Source organism: Misgurnus anguillicaudatus, chromosome 2 (assembly GCF_027580225.2).
Source record: "Misgurnus anguillicaudatus chromosome 2, ASM2758022v2, whole genome shotgun sequence".
NCBI classification, from domain to species: domain Eukaryota; kingdom Metazoa; phylum Chordata; class Actinopteri; order Cypriniformes; family Cobitidae; genus Misgurnus; species Misgurnus anguillicaudatus.
Window position 1 is genome coordinate 33,442,153 of NC_073338.2, and position 23,368 is coordinate 33,465,520.

A 23,368-nucleotide genomic window follows, 5' to 3' on the forward strand; every position below is an offset into this window, starting at 1 on the left:
CAATACCCGTATGAAATTCACTTGTCCGCTTCCTGTTTTCTCAGTTAGTGTCTGATCATCGTGGTTAAAGATGCGTTGGTTGCCACTGTCTGTTTTAATATTATGGGCCTGTTCGCTTTACAGCGTTTCTGCGGATAACAGTGGCCTAAAGAAAATGAAGATGCAGTTTGCCACAGGGCCACTTCTCAAATTTCAAATTTGGTGAGTCGGAGTTTAAATGCCTTTTGTCGTTCGGTCACAGGAAAAGGCCTATCATGATTTTAGGCGTGTTTGACTTTATGTAACCATGCGCAGGCCGATCGTTATATGACATCCATTTACCGCGAGAGCGGTTTGGCAGCACATCATTTGATTAAGTTAGCTCTCGCGATACTTCGATTTCATATCGATATGCGCAAAGCTTCACGAACTCGAATTCGTTTAATACAGCTAATCGCAGTTTGACATTCAGCTTGCGCAGAAATATATCACGTATGTTGTAAACGGGAAAAACGTAGCCGTGTTTTTCTTAACGAAAACTAAAGCCACGACCAAGGTCTGAGGCACACACATGCGATAAACTGTTTAAGATGGCTATCAGACTTTGGAAACAACCTCGAGTTTAATTCTCTAATCTGCCTGTAATCCTCTGCAAAGTGGAGAGCTCTGATTTGAGGATTAGCCCATTAGTGTGTTGAGTCCCTGCACTTTAAATAATTCAGCTATTTGTATTGATTCCATTTAAAGAGGCCTGCTATATACATTTGAACCAATTAGTAGGGCATTAACCACATCCTGAAATTGCTTGTGTCACATCACCACTGTAGTGATACAAATACTCAGAGGATCTCTTGTTTGTTTTCTACAGTGTCTCCTGAGGGTACAAGCGGGTGTTTGAGGAGTACATGCAGGCTTTGTACCAGCGGTACCCAGACATCCGCATAGAAGGAGAGAACTACCTTCCCATGCCTATCTACAGGTAATAATAGGTTACAAACCATTACCCATAGCCGATGATAAGAGTCAGATTTCCATGTCTCCTGTTTTTGTGGCCAGAAAAAGCTATATTTCTTCCAGCCCTGATATTTGTTTATGCAGTCTTTTTTCTTCTTCTCGTTAGGCACATTGCTTCCTTTCTGTCTATGTTCAAGATATTGCTAATAGGAGTGATCATTGTGGGCAAGGATCCGTTTGCTCTGTTTGGAATGCAGGCTCCAGGCCTCTGGGTTTGGAGTCAGGAAAACAAGGTAAGGTTATTTCTCACGATATTCCGTTTTATAGGATTCCTATACCATACTGGGTTAAGCCTGACCCATAACAATGTCAGTCATTCATTAAAATTCAAAGAACTCAATCTGATAAAATGTAAGTTGCTTTGGATGAAAACATCTAACTACTGCATACTAAAATGTCATGCTACAGAGCTTTACTGGTACATATCGGTACTTAACTTTGTGAATTTTGCAATTTGAATAGTTATTTTCTGTGGTTAATGACATTTGGATGGAACTTGCAACAAAAGACCTCACACAAAACACAGGATCTAACACAAAAGTTTCCCCCATGGACCTCATTAGGGCATTAATTTTGTCCCAGGTGACTTCTGAGGTCAGATGACTGAAACAGTAGAGACATAATATATCAAGCTGTCATTTTAAAGGGATAGTTCATCTGAAGATATAAAAATTTGTCATAATTTACTCATCTTTTATGTTGAACTAAACTTGTTTGAATTTCTTTATTCTGTTGAACACAAAATAAGATGTGTTGATAAATAATGGTTAGCACACAGTTGACGGTACCAATTGACTTCCATAGTATTTAATATTCCTACTGTCAATGGGTACTGTCAACTGTGTGCTTACCATTATTTACCGATATCATCTTTTGTGTTCAACAGCGTAAAGAAACTCATACAGGTTTAGATGAACATGAGGGTGAGTAAATGATGACAGAATTTTTGGGTAAACTATCCCTTTAATGTTCCCCTACTCTGTGACAGTAGAGGGGCATGAATATATTTAACTAATATGATTTTCACATTTTATTTGAACGTTCATTGCTCCTGCATGTTTCATTTCCATTTTTATTTGATTAAAACAAATCGTATGAAAACTAGCCATGCTTAACTCTTTATTTGGGTAATCAGACCACGCAAGCTGTTAGCTGTGGCAATGCCTGTAAAGTCAAGTCAAACTTTATGATCTCTTTCTTTTCATTAGATATATGCCTGCATGATGGTGTTTTTCTTCAGCAATATGATTGAAAATCAGTGTATGTCTACTGGTGCTTTTGAAATCACTTTAAACGGTAAGTGTCTTATTCTGCATTATAAAATGATCCATAGTTTGAACTTAAAATGTACTTTTAATTGTAAAAGTGAAATCAGGAGCATCAATGATATATCTAAACATGCAGGTTTGGTTTATGTGTAACTTTAGTGTAATATAGGTATAGGGAATCTTATAACAGCTTGACACTAAAAGCGTAACTTGGATAATCATTGGCTATGCTTACATGCACCAATTTGGTTGAAGAGTACAAAAGTACGGTTTACTTGTACCTTAAAGGTGTAACTTTTTTAGAAGTATCTCTTGACAGAAATGCAATATAATATACATAACTATATTATCAATGGTGTATTAAGACCTTACATAGTGAACGGTAATGTTTTTATTCCTGTAAAATTAGCAGTTTTATCTAAATTAACTTTGGGCCTCCTTACATGGAACCTAAATGGACAAACTGTTCTACAAAGTGCGTTTCGTCCCTATATTGTTTTAGACGACGACATGTTTGTCCTGTGGCAGCTACCTCATTGGCAGCTTCTCATTGCGTTTTGAAATTGAGGTTGTTTGCGATTTGCATTCTCTCCACTAGATGCCGTTAAAAATCCATACTGTACCTTTAAATGTTGCAATCCATTTTTTTTAACATTTACTTTCTTTATAGTGTCCAAACTAAACATCTGCACAGGGTACATCATCGAATTCATGCATCATTTCTGGATGAATGCACAAAGTCAGTTTTGGGTTGGAGTATGTTGTTTAAGAAAAAAATAGATTAGATGTGCAATGAAAACACAATTTTTGAATGGCACAACACTATTTTATTGCTTTATGTAACATTATGAAAGAAAACATGAATCTTGTAGAACATACAGCAAGTGCCCCAATTCCCTTAATAATGCGTGTTGCCATTGCATGTTTTTGCAGCCAGTATTGTGTGATATGTAAATAAGAATATAAGACGTGACCATAAGCAACTACACTGCTCGTGCATCAGATAGGATTCATGTAATTACATGCATTTCCTGATGGCCAGATCACTGTTAGTCTACACCAGCGTTTCCCAATCCTGGTCCTCGAGTACCCCCTTCCAGAAAGTTTTCGATGTCTCCTCAACAGAGGAGATCAGTCTCCTTCCAGAATGGATAACGTGGCTGGTTGTAATTACGCCAGTACAAAGGTGTGCTTTTGGCGCTGCGCGCATAGGATTGTGGGTGTTTTGAGAGCGCGAATGACACTCATTCATCCTTTCCTGTATATGGAATATTTTTCGATCAAAGGACTCAGTTCTTGGTTGCAATTCCGAGGATCCTCGACATTGGAACAGTCCTTCAATGGATGTCGATGACGTATTATCCTTGAAATTCTGCCTTCCGAGGATCCTTCCTTGACATTGAGAAACAGCCCCTGTCTCTTTAACAAGGAGACATCTATAGCTTTCTGGGAGGGGGTACTCGAGGACCAGGATTGGGAAACACTGGTCTACACCACCCCTTTCAATCTGATCCAAATTATTTTATTATTTATATATTAGTTATATTTTATTTCAACCTCAATCGCATTGATTGTGTTTTATTTGAAGGCTTTTTATTTCGATTGAGTCATCAGCAATGTAAACATTACTAATGTTCTGTTGGTGGGTTTTTGCTTAGATGTTCCAGTTTGGTCCAAGTTGGAGTCAGGCCACTTGCCTTCCATGCAGCAACTAGTTCAAATTCTGGAAAATGAGATGAAAATGAACATGCATATGGACACACTTCCACACCAACGCTCGTAACCTTGCCTAAGATCCACTGCCGGAAGCCTAGGACCCCTCCACGTAAGTTTCTCTTCCTTAAAATGCTGTGAACTAAACATATAATTCATTAAATAAATTCATAATAATTTTAACATGTTTTTTATTTTCAGTTTTGAGGTGGAGCTCTTCTGGGGTTGTGAGGTGACATTTATGAAGGTTTGTGCTGAAAGTAGAGACTCTACTAGCGCACGCCCGATGCTCTGCTCACCGCGCTCCTCTGAGATGCACCACCTACAGATGCTGATGAGGGATTCAAGGCAACAGCAGCGGCCATATGATTATAACTGCAGCCCATCTTCTGCAATAATGTTGTTCAGGATTTATGTTCAAGAGACGTATGTAGTCAAGTCAGCAAATAATTTATATTTGCATGTTTGTCCTTTATTGTATTGCTAAAACATCTTTGTGTTTTATTTAATATGTAGTTGGGTAGGTTCTAATTTATACATCGATCTGATCTCAATTTAACAAATAAGCAACATGAATTCTATTTCTGAGCCATGATTTTTATATTGCTTTGTATAGTGCAAGATGTTTACTAAAAGATTAATAAAACTGAGTCTAACAGAAAATCATTGTTTATTTATTGCAATGAATGGCTTGCAAACAGAAAACAGACATCAATAAATATTGAATTACAATATTATGATTTTTCAACTGTATTCACACATAGTATTTTACAAGAATATATCAATCTTTCAGAAATCAGACCCGCAGCAGTTTACTGAAAAACTTTGTAGTTAGTGGTGTTGTAATATGTAGTTTTGAATCGAATGGTGGGTTTAGACGTTTCACCTAATGTGATCTGGATAAGTGCATACTAATCCTAAGACTTTGTAGTCTTCATTCTGGATTCCTCTTAATGGGCAGATTATTAAGTAAATTTAATGCCCGACAATTAACATGCTTTTTAGACATGTGATTGATGCTACTCTACATGCCTTATTAGACGACTTTTTTACTGAAAATAAATACTGAAAGCTTTTTGATTTTGTCATGTTTCTATATATAAAAAGAGCATTAGATTAGAAATACTTGTAATATTTAACAAATAAAATAACACAAATTATCAGCTTATAAGTAATTATCAGCTAAATGATCAGAACTCTAGCCAGTTACATTTCACAAGAGTCACGCTTAGTTTGGCTAGATAAAGCAATAGCAGTAAACCAGTTCCTTTAAAAAGTCCAGAATTAATGTCTGATTGTGAAGATAGTGCTAACAAGTGAATTGTTATGGTTGATAGTAAACTCCAACAATTGGATAGTGTTACCCTACTACATATTTTGTAGTGCTTTCTATAAGTGCAGCATCTGACTGAACTGAAACTACAAGAGCTCATAAACAAGATTGCAGACATTGCTGGATAAAGATCTTGTTTGTTTCATCCATTTGCACTTTGTGGCTCAGGCTCTTCAGCTTTCGGGCCAGTGAGCGGATGAAGGGTGGAGGTCTGACTTGCAGGTTTGTGGAGGCGAATGGGAAGGCGTGGCACTGCTGTAGCTGTGTCAAGGCCATGTAAAGGCCAACTCTGCATGCAAGAAGGACTAGCTCTTCTTCGCATATGAGTGGTGGAGGCGGTGCCATACTTTTTTTGGACTGGAAGAATATGTACAACAGTTAGTTTGTGTAAGCAAGTAGCAAATGCAGTAAATGTGATGAACCTGATGTTATCAAGTGCATTTATAATTCATATTAAATTACAATTTCGAGCTACAGATTCAGATGGTAATATCCATATGGACATGAAGTGAGAAAGTACATACATAAGTTTGTTAGGGGTTCTCGATATGACATTAATTGAGATTTCTGTGCTCATCTAATAATGTATAAAGAGTGATTAAAGAAACCTTTGGACCAATAAAGGATATAGTTTCCATTTAGAAATTTTCTAAACTTTTTCTGTCATTACATGCATCTAGTGACTAATTATCTGAACTATTATCCATATTAATCTGAGTTCAAACAGGCAATTTCTTACCGAAATGCAGTCTCCTACTCTAAACCTTGCTTGCTGTCCCCGTGCAAGGAAAGAGACAAAAGCCATCTTTCGCCCAAGAATCCGAACGCCTATATTTCTGTTAAGCGACAAAAAAATTGGTCTCAGGATTGTTGGTGTTTGACCAGAGTCTGTCCAGCTCCATGTTCGGAGTCTTCTCCCTGTCTCATCTAGACTCTGACCGCCCCAAACATCCATAGATAACCTGATGCACAAGAAGAAAAGGGTCACATGCGAAGCTGTCAGGCAAACAAAATCATATTCAAGTCATGATATACATATGTTTTACAATGGAGCTTGTAACCTCAATAAAAAGTAAACTTGTGACTTTTAAATCTCTCTTTGTATTAAAATTGGTGCTTACCAAATGCTGCCATTTTCATGGTAACACGTGGCTCGGCCATCAGACTTAAAAAGGGCTCTGACTGGACAAACGGGATTTGGGAGGTCGTCATGTATGATACAAACGCTTTCCTTCTCACTTCTGATGATGATGATGGCCAAGTTTCCTGAGGGATAGCTTTGCCCGTGACAATAAGGATAAACTATGACAGCCTATGAATTTGTATTACCAAAAACATTTATTAAAATTGTTTAAAATGTTGGCACCCTTCCATTTTTTATTTGTTAAAATTAAAAACCTTTTGATGCACATGTGAATTTTTTTTGGCCAACTATTATTGAATCTTTGCTTATTATACACAGATACCCTGAAAAGTCTTAGACAATGCAATATTTTTACTTTATATATGTATTATTTTCTTAGTATGCAAACGCTAGATGTTTCATGTATAAGGATACAAAACTTGTGACGAACCATCTGGTAACACAGTGAGAAATTTAGCTCCGTTAGAATAGTCCTTCTCTAACAAACTTGAACTAATCTGTACAGCAAAAAAAGAGGCATGATAAGCTTATATGACTAGTCATGGTTATACAACTATTTAGTTAATAAGGGTGACCAATACGTGCCATTTTCCCCAAACAAGTCCTGGCCAGGATTTCAGGTGCGTCCTCTGTGGGTGGCATTGGTTGACCGCATACGTCATTGAGGTTTAATATTTCAGATTGTATTTCCAGAAAAGCAACTTTAACATTTCAAGGTAAGAATAAAACTACAATGATTGTATGTCTTAAAAGAAATAAATGTTAATTTAAAATATTTTAACTAAAATGTGAGTACCTCAATGACGTATGCGGTCGACAAATGCGACTTCCGGAGGACATGCGCAAAATCCTACCCAGGAAGTGTCCGGGGAAAATGGCACGTATGGTCAACCTAAGTTAATTTTACTGTACCTGAGGATGAGTTAAACCAAACTCAAATGACCTTGGTGTAGTAGAAGGCTGTTTGCACAGACTAAAGCTGCTCTCCTCATTCATGTTGTCTTCAAATCTCCAGCCATTCTTTGTGGGTGCACAGTCAGAAAGCCGGAAACTGATGACAGATTTTGTATGGGACACTGGTGTGGTATCTGAGAAGGGGAACATTAAAACATTTCCGTTAAAAGACACCCTATGCTGTAACGAAATGCTGTCTGATATATCAATAATTTAATATCATGCCCCAAATGGCTTTTAAAATTTACTCTATGAGAACAGGCAGGAATTGTCTTCTGTTTGCTGTTATCCTTCTAGATACAAAGAGCAAATGTATAAATGGATGTCAATTACTGACATTTAAAAGTTCAAAGCAAATCACACCCTTTAAGGGATTCAGATACAGAATAATTGTTTATCACGTGATAAAATATAATATGCTATAATGGAATGCATAATTCTGTTAATGTTGTCTGTGACATTTGTTAAGCAGTGGTCTCCAACATGGTGCCCGTGGCAGCACATTCTATTAATAGTTTTAATTTTATTATTTATTTATTATATATTTTTTATATTATCTTGGCTTCTTTTATGTATGTTAACATTTTAAACAATGATAAAACATAAGTCAAATCAACAAGTAAAAGAAAAAATGTAGACTATATCAAAAAAGTAGCACTCCAGATTGTTTTATCTATTGCGGTAGCCCTTGCTCACAAAAAGGTTGGAGACCCCTGGTCTGCATTGCATCCAACATGTCCCATACTCACATAATGTGGCTACTCACAGTTTTTTGCAGTCATAAAATTAGTCTGAGAATGTCTATCATATCTTTCCATTTCTCTCAGCTGATGTCTGAAATAAAGTCAAAGGTACAAGGAATGAGCTCAGAAAATTGATTTTATTGTCATAATGACAGGTTTATTCTAATCCAGTGTTGGGGAAAGTTACTTTTAAAAGTAATGCATTACAAAATTAAGTTACTCCCCAAAAAAGTAACTTGTTGTGTTACTTAGTTACTTTTCATGGAAAGTAATACTTAAGTTACTTTTGCATTACTTTTTGTTACTTCGTTGATCTCTTTCAGGCCTTGCAGGTGTTTTTTATGACTGAGAAATTGCATATTTCCATTGCAAAACTGTTAAGCTCTGGCCTGCCATATCCATTTCTGACTTAAACTGTTCTTGCTCAAGTTCGCACGCATAGAGTGCGTAAATCTACATGACTACGTTCAGTTTAATTTAGTACATTATTATTTTTTAACAGAATTAATTAATTTGAAAAGTAACTTGCATTACTTTTTTAAAAAAGTAACTCAAATATTAATGTGTACATTTAAAAAGTAATGTGTTACTTTACTCGTTACTTTAGAAAAGTAATATTATTACGTAATGCACGTTAATGCGTTACCCCAACACTGTTCAAATCTTTTTTACAATCTTTCCATTTAGGTGAAAAGCTTATGTGGATGTTATATTCTGACGATATCAGTTTGGCCACTAATGTCTATTAACACAATACAAAATAAAACCAAAAAATAAGATGAAGAAAATACGATTTTTTCTATAACACTTTTTTTTAACATAACGTTTTACTGTCTTACTTTTACATTTATTAGCTTAACGGTCTCTTTAGTCTCCCTTATATCATGTATGCAAACCTATTTTTTCCTCTTTCTTGTCCTTTAACTTGAAGCTCTTCGTCCACCAAGAGGTCATCTGGCTGCTCAGCTCCGCTGGGACTTTTCTCCAGATGTTTTACTGTTAGATGTCTCTCGTGGACCACAATGTCAAACAACTCTTTGTACTTTTCACAGCAGAAGTCCTGAAGGCAAAAATCAAGGCCCAGGTAGACATTTTTAAATTCTGTAAGTGTTCCAGCTATAAGGACAATTCATCTGTGCTTTCTCAGGGGACTAACCTCCTGCATCTCCGCATAAACCATATTTAGAGGAGGCCGAGCTTTTAAACCACAGAACTGGCAGCATATTGGAGAGTCTTTCAGAGATTGAGGCTAAATAACAAACCACAGAAATAAAATAAACAATTCTGTAAGATTTTATACTTGTTTTCACATTTACATTTATGAGATGCTTTTGTCCAAATGACTAACAGTGCTTTACAAAGTAGGCTATACATTTTTAACAGTATGTGTGTTTCCTGGGTTAAAACCCATGACCTTTTGCGATATTAACATAACTGAGCTATACAGGCGCACAAACTTGTTAACAAAAAGAGGTTTATACATGTGTGTTGCAGAAATATGTGTGGTTTTAGCTACCTGAGGACTGTACATCTTCTCCAGGGACTCTCTTTTATATCTCAGCAAACCTGGAAGCCCACGACGGGGATCTAGTGATGCTTCCAGTCTTTGAAAATACTCAAGCTCCATCTGCTGGAAAATTTGTATAAACATAAAAAAACTTCATATACTTAGAAGTTTTATATATAAGTTCTACGGGGAAAAATCTAAACATCGGATTAATGTACGAGATTGGGACTGATTTTAAAAATATATCATACATTCAATTTTCTCTTACATATGAGTTAGTTTAATATTATAACATTGGGGGATTTTCTGGTTATGATTTTTTGCACTTTATAATCTGCACTTCTTCAAACGTATGTTTTGCAAACAAGATCAAATTAAAATGCTTACCTGGCTGATATGATTTCTTTTGATCATCCATACTACATGCGTATTTGCAAGATGGTCTGGACTATAGTTTTACTGTTCCTGCACTCCATTTTTCTTATCACACTTTCTCTTTCAAATATAATACTTTCTGTCTATTTTTAATCCAAACGGAAAAGTAGTTTTAGGCTCTGGATTGTTTCACACAGCAGTGTGTTTAATGTACGTACCCAATGAAATGTATGTTGATGGTATCCATGGAAATCTGAGAGGCCTTAAGAGTTGTGCAGATGAAACCCAGTGACCTGTGTGCCAAAATTTCAAAAGCAGATTAGTGGTGCCATTCCTTTTTTGGTTAAGTGTTATGTATTGCTACTCTAAATTACGTACCATAAATGTCGGTGCTAATATACAAGTTTTGCATAAACAGCTGTTTAATATGACGAAAAATGAGGAAAAACAAACCGAAGACTTCATGCCGCGCTGCGCATACCGATTGGCAACTGACGTCAAAGAATCGCGAATCGCTCTCGCGGTACTTTGATGTCATACGTCGACCGGTCTGTGCAGCGCCGTATGAAGTCGAACACACTTAGCTTCGCCTGCTCCAAATTAATGTGCTGTATTTGTTATGGTAAAGTATACACATTTAAGTGCACGTGAAGAGGTGGGACATATTTCGACTACTATTTAGTACTGATAGTATGCGAATTGGGCTGTTAGGGTAATGAATCCCTCGGAACAGGTGATTGGTCGTGTACGCTTTAAATTAGCAAACGTTCAATGCAAGCGCTTAAAACAACACGAGGCATTATTTGTACTCCTTTGAGCCCTCGTGCATAGAATGGCGCGTTGGAAAAACAGAGGAACTCTGTTTGTAATCTTGATTGCGTTAACATTCAGCATTTCAATAGAATGCAAACAATTGCTAAGTTTATCTGAAACAGAAACAACTAGTAATGAAGGGGAAAATAGCTTACTTAATACATTTATGTCAGATCAAGGAGAATATGAGCAGGTACCCAAGTTAGAGTACCTTGGTGATGACACTGTCTCTGGTATGTAATGAACATGTGATTTATTGTAGCGTAGAAAGTTTTTTCCTGCTATTTGAATGTTGAGTTGATCCTTTTAAAAGATTAAATATTTTTGTTTTTTCAGAACTTCAAAAGAACTCCGTTATTAAAGGGAAAGTATTCAGTTCTTCAAAAGAAGCCTGGGATGCCATATCTCCAAAGCTGATGTGTGGTAATGATCTCATGAAGTTGCAGCTCAGTGGTCCAGGTGCGGATCAAGTTGAGCTTTGTCGACGTAAGTTGTGCATTCTTGAATTGTTTTTGTTACTAAATGGTTTTGTAGGCCATCAGGATCCTATTCCATTATGTCATAGTTGTGTGCTTATTGTTTTTGCTGGCCCTGAAATTATCTATATGCTACGGTCATGTTTTCTTAAACAAAAATGTAACGACTGATACAAGCTTGTAAAGTTTAGTCTTCCTCTTAAAACGTTTAGACAAAACAGATACTGTACTTCGATCTGCCCTCATGATGTTTAGGCTTCTTAATCTGTGCACCAAAATATACAAATTTATGTGTTCATTTATCCTATCTGCACAAGTAAAGCATAACCCAAAACTTTTGTTTGTGCGTGTGCTTTAAACAACGTATTGACCTTTAACTCTTTCCAGTACATTTAAAGAATCGATGTGTGATGTGTACCCATCGGGTTCATGTCTGTACTGTTGAATATTGAAGCGCCTTTTAAACTCGTAACTCTTTTCATAGGTAATGCAGCACCTGTTCTTCTTAATCATTTGCCCCCTCACTGTGGACATACTACAGCCACTTCTGGAGGCCTTGATTATGCTACACCTTATGATGGTTGTGGTGTTGCACAACAGGTATTTCTCTCTCACTATGTTCGTGTAAACTAAAAGAGGGGAAAGACCAACTTGTATGTCTGTTTTTCAGGAAGCAAGCTTTGTCATTAGGATGCTGTGGCAGGGGAACCCTGTGGTTATCTATTGCCCCTTGACCACTGCAGATACAAACATGCCAGCTTCTCCAACTTTAACTGAAAAGCCACAAAATCCCTTCTATGGGCAATATCCTGGGTTCCCTGATCTATTTTACCCTCATCATCACCATCATGGCAGGCCAAATCCCACAGTGAAACCTGTCCCAACCACCGCAGCGACAGTTGCCCAGGATCCCACCCAGAAACCGCAGTATCCTTGGTACCCCAATATGTTTTGGCCATACTACTACCAGCATCATGGCAGGCCAAATCCCACACAGAAACCTGTCTCGACCACCACACCGACAGTTGCCCAGGATCCCACCCAGAAACCGCAGTATCCTTGGTACCCCAATATGTTTTGGCCATACTACTACCAGCATCATGGCAGGCCAAATCCCACACAGAAACCTGTCTCGACCACCACACCGACAGTTGCCCAGGATCCCACCCAGAAACCACAGTATCCTTGGTACCCCAATATGTTTTGGCCATACTACTACCAGCATCATGGCAGGCCAAATCCCACACAGAAACCTGTCTCGACCACCACACCGACAGTTGCCCAGGATCCCACCCAGAAACCGCAGTATCCTTGGTACCCCAATATGTTTTGGCCATACTACTACCAGCATCATGGCAGGCCAAATCCCACACAGAAACCTGTCTCGACCACCACACAGACAGTTGCCCATGATCCCACCCAAAAACCGCAGGTTCCTTGGTACCCCAATGTGTTTTGGCCATACTACTACCATCACCACCATCATGGCAGGCCAAAGCCCACAGAGAGACCTCTCCTGACCACCACACCAAAAGTGGCCCACAATCCCACCCAGCGACCTCAGTTTCCTTGGGACCCCAATGCGTTTTGGCCGTATTACTTCAGTCAATATCCAAGGCAACCACCCACCACCCCACCTATAACCACCACTCCTCAACCCTGCACAACCACTGCAGCCATTGAGTGCACTCCCGTAGTCTATGAACTCCGTGAAAAAGACCCCATTGCACTTAATTATGTAGACCACTTAGAATACGATTCCCAAGCTTTCCCATTTAAATTTTAACATGTAGTGGCTGAGAACAGTTTTGCTGAAGTAGGTTAGTAACACATTGGGTTGTGATAATGACTGCTCCATGCAAATTTTTTAAGTTTTCTTTTCTGTGCTAAAAGGTGTGATTGGAAGGCCATCAAGGACCTCCAATCAAATTTGTTACACTTTAGTTTGATCCTGTAATGCTTAATCCTTTCAATAAATCCATTATGGCCAAATGTTTGTATTTTAGGAGGTATTCATTTGTCATGTTTAATGTTTAGTTTATCTTAAAGGAATAGTTGAAAAATTGAAAATTGGCCCATAATTTAAGAAGTTACAAAAGCTGCTAAATGTCAGAAATGAAATGATGATTGTAACTGAATGCTCTTGACACTTACTATACATTCATCAAACCTTTTCGTGTCAAATCCGCTTAATATTGCCCTACAGGAATGGTAGGTTTTAGGCAGAATCCATTAAGAATCAAGAAATCATGCCAGATGCACGTAGCGGGTTTTGTATGAACTCTTCATTTACTCGTCTTAGTGCCAGGTGTATTTGACTCGAATAGTTGCGTGCTTTTATGTTAATAAATCAGGAAAGAAATCTATATGGTTCAGTTGAGTATGTATTTTGTGAAACCATAAAAATGGCACCACGTTTATACACAAGAGCCAAAGCATATAACAAGTGCTCAAAAGAGTCTTGAGAGCCATTGATCATCTTGCGTACCAACCTTGAGGCAACGTGCCACCATTTTTATCTACACTATTCAACATTGAAAGTAGATCAAAACCTTTCATAAAAGTGGATTAATTTTGAACAACTTTGCATCTACGCTAGTCAACATTTGAAGTGGATCAAAAAGTTAGTCAAATGGGATGCAACGATGGCTCACAAAGTTGAGTTGTAAGGATACATATTGGTGCTGGATTGTCTTAAAATGAACTGCTGCTATTCATGCCGCTGCAAAGCTAGGAAGAGGCAGAATATTTAATATAACAAATGTATCTGGCTAAACTAAGGAAGTCATAAACACCTTGGATGGCATTATGGTGTTTAATTATGGGGTAATTTTCAATTTTCTCTGTCAACTATTCCTTTAAACAGATTGAGAAGTATGACATCCACTAAATTGCAATGTGTCTGGAAATACGGTCCTAACCCTGGATGTGATTGTGTAAGGGCATCACTGTGTCACTTGACCACACCCTTAATAAATCCACAAAAAAAAAATATTAGCTTCCTGATGGTGGTGGTCTTGAACACAACTGAGTGGAGGAAATCTGGGAAGGCAAACTGAAACACACTCTGAGTCTCCCACTAAAACGGTGATCCAGATCACAGCATTTGCTTTTCTAGGGGGTGTGCGCTTCGTGTTCCTCCTCGCTTGCGCGTTCTCTCTCCTCCCCCTCTCTTGATGTGCGTGTATTGATGCAGGATCACAGTTGGTCTCAAGGGTGTAGCTCAGACACTGCAGTGGAAGGTAGGGCTGGGCTGCTCTACTATACAATGCGCTGAAAGATGGTGCACCAGGAGAAATGTGTTTACCAGGTAAGACACTTTTGGCTATTCATACAGTCTTGTGTTGTGGCATCGTTGTGTAAATGTAGTTACATTTATACAGTTTGAAATCACTGTGCCTGTGATCACTTTCTATTCAGGTTAAGGTGTTTGTGTCATTTTTAGGCATTTCGTAAATTACTAAGGTATTATATTATGAGAGGTGTGCTTTTAAAGCTTTAAGTTATTTGACCACAGCATGAAATTACTGGATTTAGGATTTTACTATGCATGTATGGGTGTATTTGTTTAGCACTACCTGCTAGTTTAGTGGCAACATCTTGTGCTTTACAGATCACATTCTGACTCCATATTTTTAAGTGCGTCATGAATTAGCCTCTTCCACCCGATATATTCCTGCATCCAAATGTTGATCTAGTCTGTGTTAAGGGAAAGCGGGCTGAAATCTAGAGAAAGAAATCCATGATTTGTGAAGGCAGAGAAAGGCTCAAAGTATAAAAAATAGTGAGTTACAAAACAAGACATTTTATAGAGGATCTAGTAGGCCTGTTTTGTGTGTATAGGTAGAAGATGGGTGGCAGCAATATGAAATGCTAGTCATTCTGCGCATCAAAAAGCAATCATCTTGCCATGGCAATGGGCAAGCAGATCAGAGAGGATGTAATTCTGAATGATACGGTCATGCATTAATATATTTTTATGGCTATGTTTGTGGACGGCCTATGCTTTCACTTCATCAATACCCTCTTCTGTCTAAATCTGTATTTGCTGTTCATTGAGGCAGCAGTGATTTCCCTGCTAGCAAAATTAAAGAGTTTCTACCCCTCCACAGCCCTAGGTTAATGCCACTTGTCTTTTCCTTTTAATGAAAAAGGTTCACTTTAGCATTCTTTTATTACTTTTGTAAAGAATTAGACAAGTTTTATTATATTTTGTAGTTGTGATAGCCATAGGCATGCACTCTGGGAGTGGCTGGGTTGTTTTTGACCTATAATGGGTAAATATTGGACAGAACACGTGCTGGGTTAAAAAATGACCCAATGCTGGGTTATTTTAACCCAACTGCTGGGTTATTAAAATGGTTGCATAACAACAACCCAACATTGGGTCATTTTTAACCCAGCACGTGTTCTGTCCAATATTTACCCATTATGGGTCAAAAATAACCCAGCCATTTTTAGAGTGTGTTAATATTGAAATTGAAAGATTATCTAATGTATTTTATAAAATTGCTATTTTTTTGGGTTCGGGAGCTTATTTTACCTGCTATATATAATTTGTAAAAAAAATTTCACCCAACCCTGTTGCCACACAATTTTACCTTGCCACATGACTCCCCTTTTTTTAGTAATTTATTATTCATATTGTTATTATAATAACAGCTTACACGTTTTGTGTATGTTTTTATTAAGAGTGTTTGTTCATGTTGCACACATGATTTTATTTTTTATTATTGTTTGCAAATAAGATACTGTGACTGTCACACAAACCCTTTCTACAGCAGAAAGACCAGAAAATAATCTAAATTTTATCTATTTTATTTTCTACTTGGATCTTTGGCCACTACTCATGGAAGCTCAACTTTGACTATAGCAATAATTTGGGCTATTATGTTGTATGTATTTATATTTGGAAAAAAATGGACAAACAATCTAGGTTGATTTACATCAATGGTTGGGTTTTTTACATTTGACCTAAACCCAATGGTTTAAAGGTGTATTTTTGCAAAAATGAACAAAATTCGTTTTAAATTTAAAGTTCACCCCCCCCCCAATTTTTTTTAATTTATTCACTCTTGTGTTGCTCTAACCTGTAAGAGTTTCTTTATTCTGTTGGACACAAAAGAAGAGATTTTGATAAATGATAGTAACACCCAGTTGACAGTATACCCATTGACTTCCATAGTAGGAAAAACTACAAATGGAATACCATACAAATACTATGGAAGTGACTGGATAACGTCAACTGTGCATTAATCAGAATATTTTTTTTGTGTTCAACAGAAAAAAACACTCATACATGTTTAAAACAAGATGAGGGTGAAATGATGGGAAATTATAACAGATTTTTCATTAAAGGAACTTTTCCTTTAAGGTTTACTAGTACAACTAAACAAGATATTCTGCAAGTACTGTTTAATAGAAAGTAACAAAAGTAACAGGTTCCAAAGTTTAATTTAAAAATAAAAATTGGAATCGGGCCAACTTTTATATTCTCATTGTTATAGGTACCTAATTAACAAGTACAACCTTGAATTTTTTTAACATTAATGCATCCGCTAGCTATATAGTTATGTTATTTTAATTCCCCTTAATTTATTAATTAAGGGCATGCTTTCTCTTTTTAATGAGATAATAGAATGTATGCAGTCAGGTTAGGTGGAGGATCTAAAAAATAAAACCCTGATATATTCTCTTTATATTTATACATCTTCTCATTTATTAAAGTCCACTCCGTTTCTGCTTAGGCCCAGAGGAATGAGAGGGAGTCCATAAGGCAGAAGCTGGCCCTTGGCAGTTTCTATGACGACGGACCGGTTACTTTTACTGGCTGCAGCAAGAAGTGCTTATCGTCACGGTTAGTGTATACCCTTATATGCTTAGTGAATAGTTGCTTTTATGTGATATGACAGACTTAACATAAAATACAAATATCATTGCGTAGAATTGAAACTATTTTACTAATATTTCACTTTTATATTACACACAAATTATTACAATTATTACACAAAAATTAAGAAAAATGCGTGTTTTTGAAGGTCCTGCTCAGAATTTATTGGGTTTGTCCCAGGTGAAGAAACATTGGGCTTATGGTGAAACTTGTTCTGCCCCACTCTTGAAACTAACGTTTATCTCCAGTTTTTACAGTGAAATATTGGTGAAATAAAAAAACGTGTTTTTAAAGGTCCCAAGAATGTGTCTGGGTTTGTCCCATTTGCCACTAAGTGACGAAGCATTGGTGGCATAAATGTTTTCACCATAAGCGGTACTCTGGCTATGTGGGTGTGGGGATTGTTGCATTTCTGTGTATGTTCGCAATGTGAAGCACAGTTTCAAGAATATTCCTAGCAAGAAAATTAAGTCGAGACCTGTCAAGCCAAGGAAAGTCCACAGAGATAAAGAGAGAGTTTCCCAGGGCTCGGTGTTACTTTATGAATGATATGTTGCACATACGATAAGATTTGAACATTTTTGTACCGATACTTTAAATTATGATACATGATGTCTGTAGTCTTGAGTGTTCTCTAAAAATACTATTAACCACAAAAATCTTACATCGGCTTTCTACAGGAAGTGTTTGCTTCACTGTGGTTCACAAACACACAAATGGAACTTTCTGAGTTTTAAATGTTATGCGGTTACTGCCATGTGTAAAAAGTCAAAAGTTTAAGTTCTCATTTAACATGAATCAGGATTGATTTTTCAAATATGCTTAGAAATTTCAGGGTATAAGAAGATGAAAACATAAAATGCATTAGAGTAATTTCATGCAAATGTCAAACTTATTATGAAAAATTTTAACCGTGCTGATATCCAAGATGTCAATATTTGGGGACTTTAAATTATTTTCCATAAATTGGAAAGTGCAGCTTTCAGGTTCATCACATTGAAACAGAAAACTGTCACATCCATTATATTTGTTTCTTTCTAATAAATGTGCAAACAAAATTAAAATGAAATGAATACATTTGCTGGGTATTGATGCTTTTGGTTGGTGCATTTTAATTCACAGAAAGTATCTTGTCTCTTGAAAACTGTCATAACAGATTTCCTATATCTAAAATAGAAAAGTGTAGACTGATATTTTTTTAATGTTTAGGAGGTTTAGGAACATATAAACAGATGGCACAATATATTGGTAATAAATACATTCTCTGAAAAATTATATCTTAACTTTTGCCTGAAAATGGCACATCCATCCATTCCAACACTGGAATTGCTCATTATTGTAAAAGCATTGAGCAATGTTTCCCTCTTTTTTTTTGCATTTATGCTTCTGTCCAACATTTCTTTTCCTTCTTCCTGTTTGTTTTCACTGTAGGCTTCAGAATGGGGTAAACCTGCAGATGTGCTTTGTGAATGACAGCAGCAGTGATCGGGACAGTGATGCAGAGGACAGCAGAACAGAGACCAGCTTGGACACCCCATTATCACCTGTGGTATAAACCATAGCTTCAAGTACTTAAGAGTGTTACTTGTAAACCTCTAACAAGCAGGTGCACTTGTGGACTTGCCAACTTTAAGCAGATAAATATCAGTGCTTGTTTTTTTTTTTTGCTCTCTCACTATACAGAGCAAGCAGAGCTCCTCTCTGTCAGATCGGGACACTGGTGAGGAAGATTTAGAGTCAGACGATTCAGAATTCTGGCGGTTACAGCGTCGGCTACAGGAGGAGGCGCGTGTTGCTTTGGCTCTGGCTCGTCCGATGGCCCGCATGCAAGTGGAGGTGGAAAGACAAATTCAGCTACACCGCAGGTCCCCAGTGGCAGACCTGGTCAGTGATGCAGATAGTCTAAGTATAATGAATTTGTTGCCTATAAATAACAGGCCATATGAAGCCTCACACCTGAAATTGAAATGACAGATCTTAAAATATGCCTTAGAAGGATATAAACATGCCTTAGAAAAAGATATTACTGGTTTGTATCTTGAGATTCTATAAAAATTTAATTTAACAAAGGCCTATTCCTGACTTTAGCTAAGCCTTGACTGTGAAACCAGGCATTTGTCAATGAATACAAATCCAGCCAGTTACAATTCATTCTACAATATGAACTTAAAATGTTTGTTGCAGTTATTGTTTTGATGTGAATAGGCCCTAACTGTACTGTTTTAATTTAATATAGTTGCCACATCTGCCGCATATCAGTGAGAGTCTAATGAAGAGAAATCTGAGACCTATGGACCTGAGAGACATGAGTCTTGGTCAGTTACAGGTCATCACCAATGATCTGCACTCTCAGATACAAGGTAAACACATAGCACACAAAATACATGCTTTATTTATTTATTTATTTTTTTAAAGAGTTCCGAATATGTGGACACTTAAAGAGAGAGTTCACCCCAATATGAAAATTAACCCATATTTCACTCACCAGTAAGCTAAGTCATCCTAAGTGTATGAATTTATTTTTTCAGCCAAGCACATTAGGGTCGTTGTAAATAATATCTTTATTAGTCTCTTTTCAGCTTTATAATGTCATTGGCTAGTGCCCCCTTTTTTTAAAGCCCCAAAAAGGGGCATTCATCCATCAAATACTAATCCACCCACTTATTTAATGTCTTCAGAAGTGAAGCATGGGGTTTGTAATGTTGGGTCAAAGGTTAGCCTCCAGTCTTTCCTTAAGGGGACACTTCACCCATTTGCATTAAGCTTATTTGTATAGTTAGAACCCCAGTCATATTTTTGAATGGTCATGCATCATTTTCTCAGTTGCTGCTGAGACAGGAGAAATACACTTTCTTCTTTCAATGATGTAAAAATCATCATTTTGCATCATGGAAAGAAGGAAGTGCTATATCTTTGTTGAGGGAGTGAGACTACAAACACTCCTTTTCTCTGTCAAAAAGGCACCAAATTCTAAATGTATGTTACATTTCGACTACAAATATTATGACACACTTTCAATAAAGATTAATGTTTCTACGGGTGAAATGCTCCTTTAACTCTCTTGTGAACACGCGTATGGCAATAGTTTGTAAAGTTTAAAATATAAATGTTTCCTTCCAAAAACCCATCGCTACGCCTTTCATATTTCAGAGTGTTAGGTTAGTTTAGCTTACTTTACTATATTTATACCCATAGGTAAATTTGTTTTGCAGTACAAGATGTTTAAGACACCCAAAGACACACAGTCATACTCATACATTTCACAAAAGTATTAGACAAAGAAAATGTCAATTTTTCATATTTCATACAGAGGTGCAGTGGCGGCCAATGACGTATTTTTTTCGTGGGAGCTTGATGCGAAGTTCGTCCCGACATGTATGTAGCCTGTCATGTGTGTGGTTCCTTATTTCAAAATATGTGTTCTGTGCTTGTCTTGTCAAAATAAGTGCCTGCTACAGATGCGTCAAAAGTGCTTATGATAAAAGAGACGCTTGCATTTGCCATATACTCGTATAATCTCATGTGTAATCAGAGTTTACTGTTAAGTGAGTGTCTTGTGTGTATTTTGTGAACGTGAGCGTTTCCTTTATCATAAAATGTTTTGACGCGTGTGCAGCAGGCACTTATTTTGACAAAACACATGATGCACATTGTCCACATGACAGCCCGAACACGTATTTTGAATTTGTGCCCCTCGGATGAGCAGTCACGAGCCGCCACAGCAGAGGTGTTTAGAGATTACTCAACATTGTAAAAAAAAAACTAAAAAGAGCAATAAAATCTAATACAAAATGTTAAAACTCCTACTGATTATTCACCACATCTACAGCATTTGGAACGTTATTATGGATGCCTTATGAAATAACTTTTTTGAGCTTAGAGTTCGATTGTATTTAAAGCTCCCGTTCTGTCTGTGATTTTGAAGCTTTGATTGTGTTTATAGTGGGCAATATAACATGTGCTCATGTTTCACGTGTAAAAAAACACGCTATTTTTCACACAATTTACTTATCTGTATACTGCTGTTTTCACTGTCCTCAAAACAGGCGGATGTCTTCCTTGTTATGTGAAGTACCTCCTTCAGAAAAACGTATCGAGTTCTGATTGTGTAGTTTGTTTAGTGTGCTGTGATTCGATAGCAGCTTAGCTTAGCAGAGCCGTTTGAGCCAAAGCTGGTACTGACGTATTCCTGTGGGCGGAGTTTAGTCAACGAACTGTTTTACTGACGTCATTTAAGCAGGAAATAGAGGGCTGTAGTCCAAACCGGCCGTTCGTTGTAGGCTTTTAAAGAGGAATTTTATTGAAGAAAATATATCGCCTGGCAGTGAACTTTGAGCTTTATCATTTTACAGGGTTTATTTATGCTATTATAGCAACATTGCACACTAACTAGGGTTTAAAAAATAGTATCAGGAAGAACGTGACCTTTAACTCCAACTGTGTTTGGCTGAAAAAAAGGTCAAATGCACCTCTATAGTAGGATAGCTTGAGGGTAAGTAAATTATAAGCTTTAATTATTCCTTTAAGACCAAATCCCTTATTAGTGTCAGCTTTTTCGTTAACTTGTTTGAGAATTGAGAGAATTTTTTCTTGGGTTAAAAGGCTCATGTACAATACAAATACAACAAGGCATATTTACATTATAAACACAAACATAATAATAAAAACAACTATCTATAAAAAGGAACAATATACAAATAATAAATAAATACTTAATAAACTAAATTATTTGGCTTTTTATTATTTATCAAAACAGGAAAAGTTGTATTGGCAATGGTGCCAATGATAGAAATAAACCAATGACCTTTCTGTTTCAGATCTCTTTAACATGATAATGCCATTGCAGGTTTAAATGAGGAGCTGGTGCAGCTGTTGCTCTTGAGAGATGAACTTCACATGGAGCAGGATGCCATGCTGGTTGACATTGAGGATTTAACCAGGTAAGACATTAACACAGAACATTTTTCACCAATCAAACCTCTTAATAATTCAAATTAATCTTCTTATCTTTTAACAAATGTGTCTATTTTTAACCAGGCATGCGCATAGCCAACAAAGGCACTTGATGGAGAAGACTCCATCCAAAGGCAAAGGAGCTTGCCACACTCGCTGTGATTCTCCATACTGAGGCGAACGATGAAGAGCCCAGGGGCCAACCACTTATGTTTCACTATATAATGAAGCTCATTGATCCCTTTTCGGTCCAACTAGATGTGTTTTTGCCTTTGTTGGCTTTGTGTGGATGTAGTATGTTAATTATACATGCAGTAAGTGTTCATGCATGCCCGCACCCTAGCTAACGGATGCACACGCAGATAAAGCCTATTGTAAGGCCTTTATAATGTAGAATTAGGGACTTCATATGTTGTTGTAATTCTATCACAATGACAGGTTTGCTCTTTTCAGGGTATTTCTTGATAATGATGTACTGAGTGCCAAAGATGTATTCGGATCGCTTGGTATGGACATTAATGTTTGCACTCAGAAACTATATTAATACTCTCCTCTCAACTGTAAACTGCTTCTATATGTGCAGATTATTGCCGGTTTGCTTAATAACCTAGTTTCTCTTACTTGGGATTAATACGCATATATGCAGTGTTTAATACACTGGCTAATGTGCAGTGTATGGAGATCTCTCAGCTGTAACGGAGACGACATTACCTGAAAGGTTTAAATGGAAAGAAATATTAGGGTGATGTTAATGTTATATTTGTTTGTAAGAAGCTGCCTGGTGTGGTGGAAATAATTTTCTCGTGTTCACAATGAACTGTGATGTCTGTCTTTTAAGAATGTCTATTTTACCTACTTTTTTCATCCAATTGTGGCATTTCTGGTTTCACAGATGTAAGTGACACGACATGGTTGAAATGCCGTCGTGTGCACGGAAATAGAAAAGGATATTACTAACAAATAAATGACTTATCATGGGCCAGTATGACATTTGTTTGTTTTTAATATGCAAATGTTTGACTGCAGTCACAAGGAATAACAGGAAATCAAGGATGACAGCAAATTTGCCCCACAGCATTAAACAAGTGTCATTGTGGTCTGGATTAGGTCAGCCCCAAAAGTGAAAGAAAAAGCAATAAAATGGAAAAAAAATTAAAATGAGGTAGTGTATCTTCTTAATGAGATTCTTTCTTAATTATTATCTGA

General features: G+C 37.1%; 4 protein-coding genes across 8 annotated transcripts; 3 read left to right on the forward strand and 1 right to left on the reverse strand.

The window, feature by feature from the left end:
- Nucleotides 1-22: 22 nt before the first annotated feature.
- On the forward strand, nucleotides 23-4,637 carry selenot1a (selenoprotein T, 1a). Its single transcript, XM_055202792.2, has 6 exons — nucleotides 23-201; nucleotides 848-958; nucleotides 1,100-1,226; nucleotides 2,202-2,289; nucleotides 3,920-4,086; nucleotides 4,176-4,637. Exons 1-5 carry the CDS (start codon nucleotides 71-73, stop codon nucleotides 4,042-4,044), a joined length of 582 nt encoding a protein of 193 aa, XP_055058767.2. The 5' UTR covers nucleotides 23-70; the 3' UTR covers nucleotides 4,045-4,086; nucleotides 4,176-4,637.
- Nucleotides 4,626-10,562, reverse strand: LOC129442593 (glutamate-rich protein 6). 5 transcript variants are annotated; one of them, XM_055202787.2, is made up of 12 exons: nucleotides 10,409-10,562; nucleotides 10,249-10,323; nucleotides 10,043-10,173; nucleotides 9,665-9,775; nucleotides 9,305-9,397; nucleotides 9,045-9,208; nucleotides 8,172-8,239; nucleotides 7,364-7,539; nucleotides 6,866-6,948; nucleotides 6,429-6,584; nucleotides 6,047-6,269; nucleotides 4,626-5,664 (listed from the first exon to the last, which is right to left on the reverse strand). In XM_055202787.2, the coding sequence occupies exons 3-12, from the start codon at nucleotides 10,067-10,069 to the stop codon at nucleotides 5,404-5,406; spliced, it is 1,362 nt and encodes a 453-aa protein (XP_055058762.2). In that variant the 5' UTR covers nucleotides 10,070-10,173; nucleotides 10,249-10,323; nucleotides 10,409-10,562; the 3' UTR covers nucleotides 4,626-5,403. The 5 variants fall into 5 exon arrangements, with proteins under 5 accessions (XP_055058762.2, XP_055058760.2, XP_055058764.2 ...); XM_055202785.2 differs by having other exon boundaries at nucleotides 9,665-9,778; XM_055202789.2 differs by lacking the exon at nucleotides 10,043-10,173.
- Nucleotides 10,563-10,708: 146 nt separating this feature from the next.
- On the forward strand, nucleotides 10,709-13,311 carry LOC129442592 (uncharacterized). Its single transcript, XM_055202784.2, has 4 exons — nucleotides 10,709-11,076; nucleotides 11,180-11,329; nucleotides 11,804-11,919; nucleotides 11,990-13,311. The coding sequence occupies exons 1-4, from the start codon at nucleotides 10,863-10,865 to the stop codon at nucleotides 13,103-13,105; spliced, it is 1,596 nt and encodes a 531-aa protein (XP_055058759.2). The 5' UTR covers nucleotides 10,709-10,862; the 3' UTR covers nucleotides 13,106-13,311.
- Nucleotides 13,312-14,373: 1,062 nt separating this feature from the next.
- Nucleotides 14,374-23,147, forward strand: LOC129442595 (schwannomin-interacting protein 1). Its single transcript, XM_055202791.2, has 7 exons — nucleotides 14,374-14,629; nucleotides 17,067-17,176; nucleotides 18,641-18,758; nucleotides 18,893-19,093; nucleotides 19,446-19,569; nucleotides 22,056-22,149; nucleotides 22,247-23,147. The coding sequence occupies exons 1-7, from the start codon at nucleotides 14,600-14,602 to the stop codon at nucleotides 22,335-22,337; spliced, it is 768 nt and encodes a 255-aa protein (XP_055058766.1). The 5' UTR covers nucleotides 14,374-14,599; the 3' UTR covers nucleotides 22,338-23,147.
- Nucleotides 23,148-23,368: the final 221 nt, after the last annotated feature.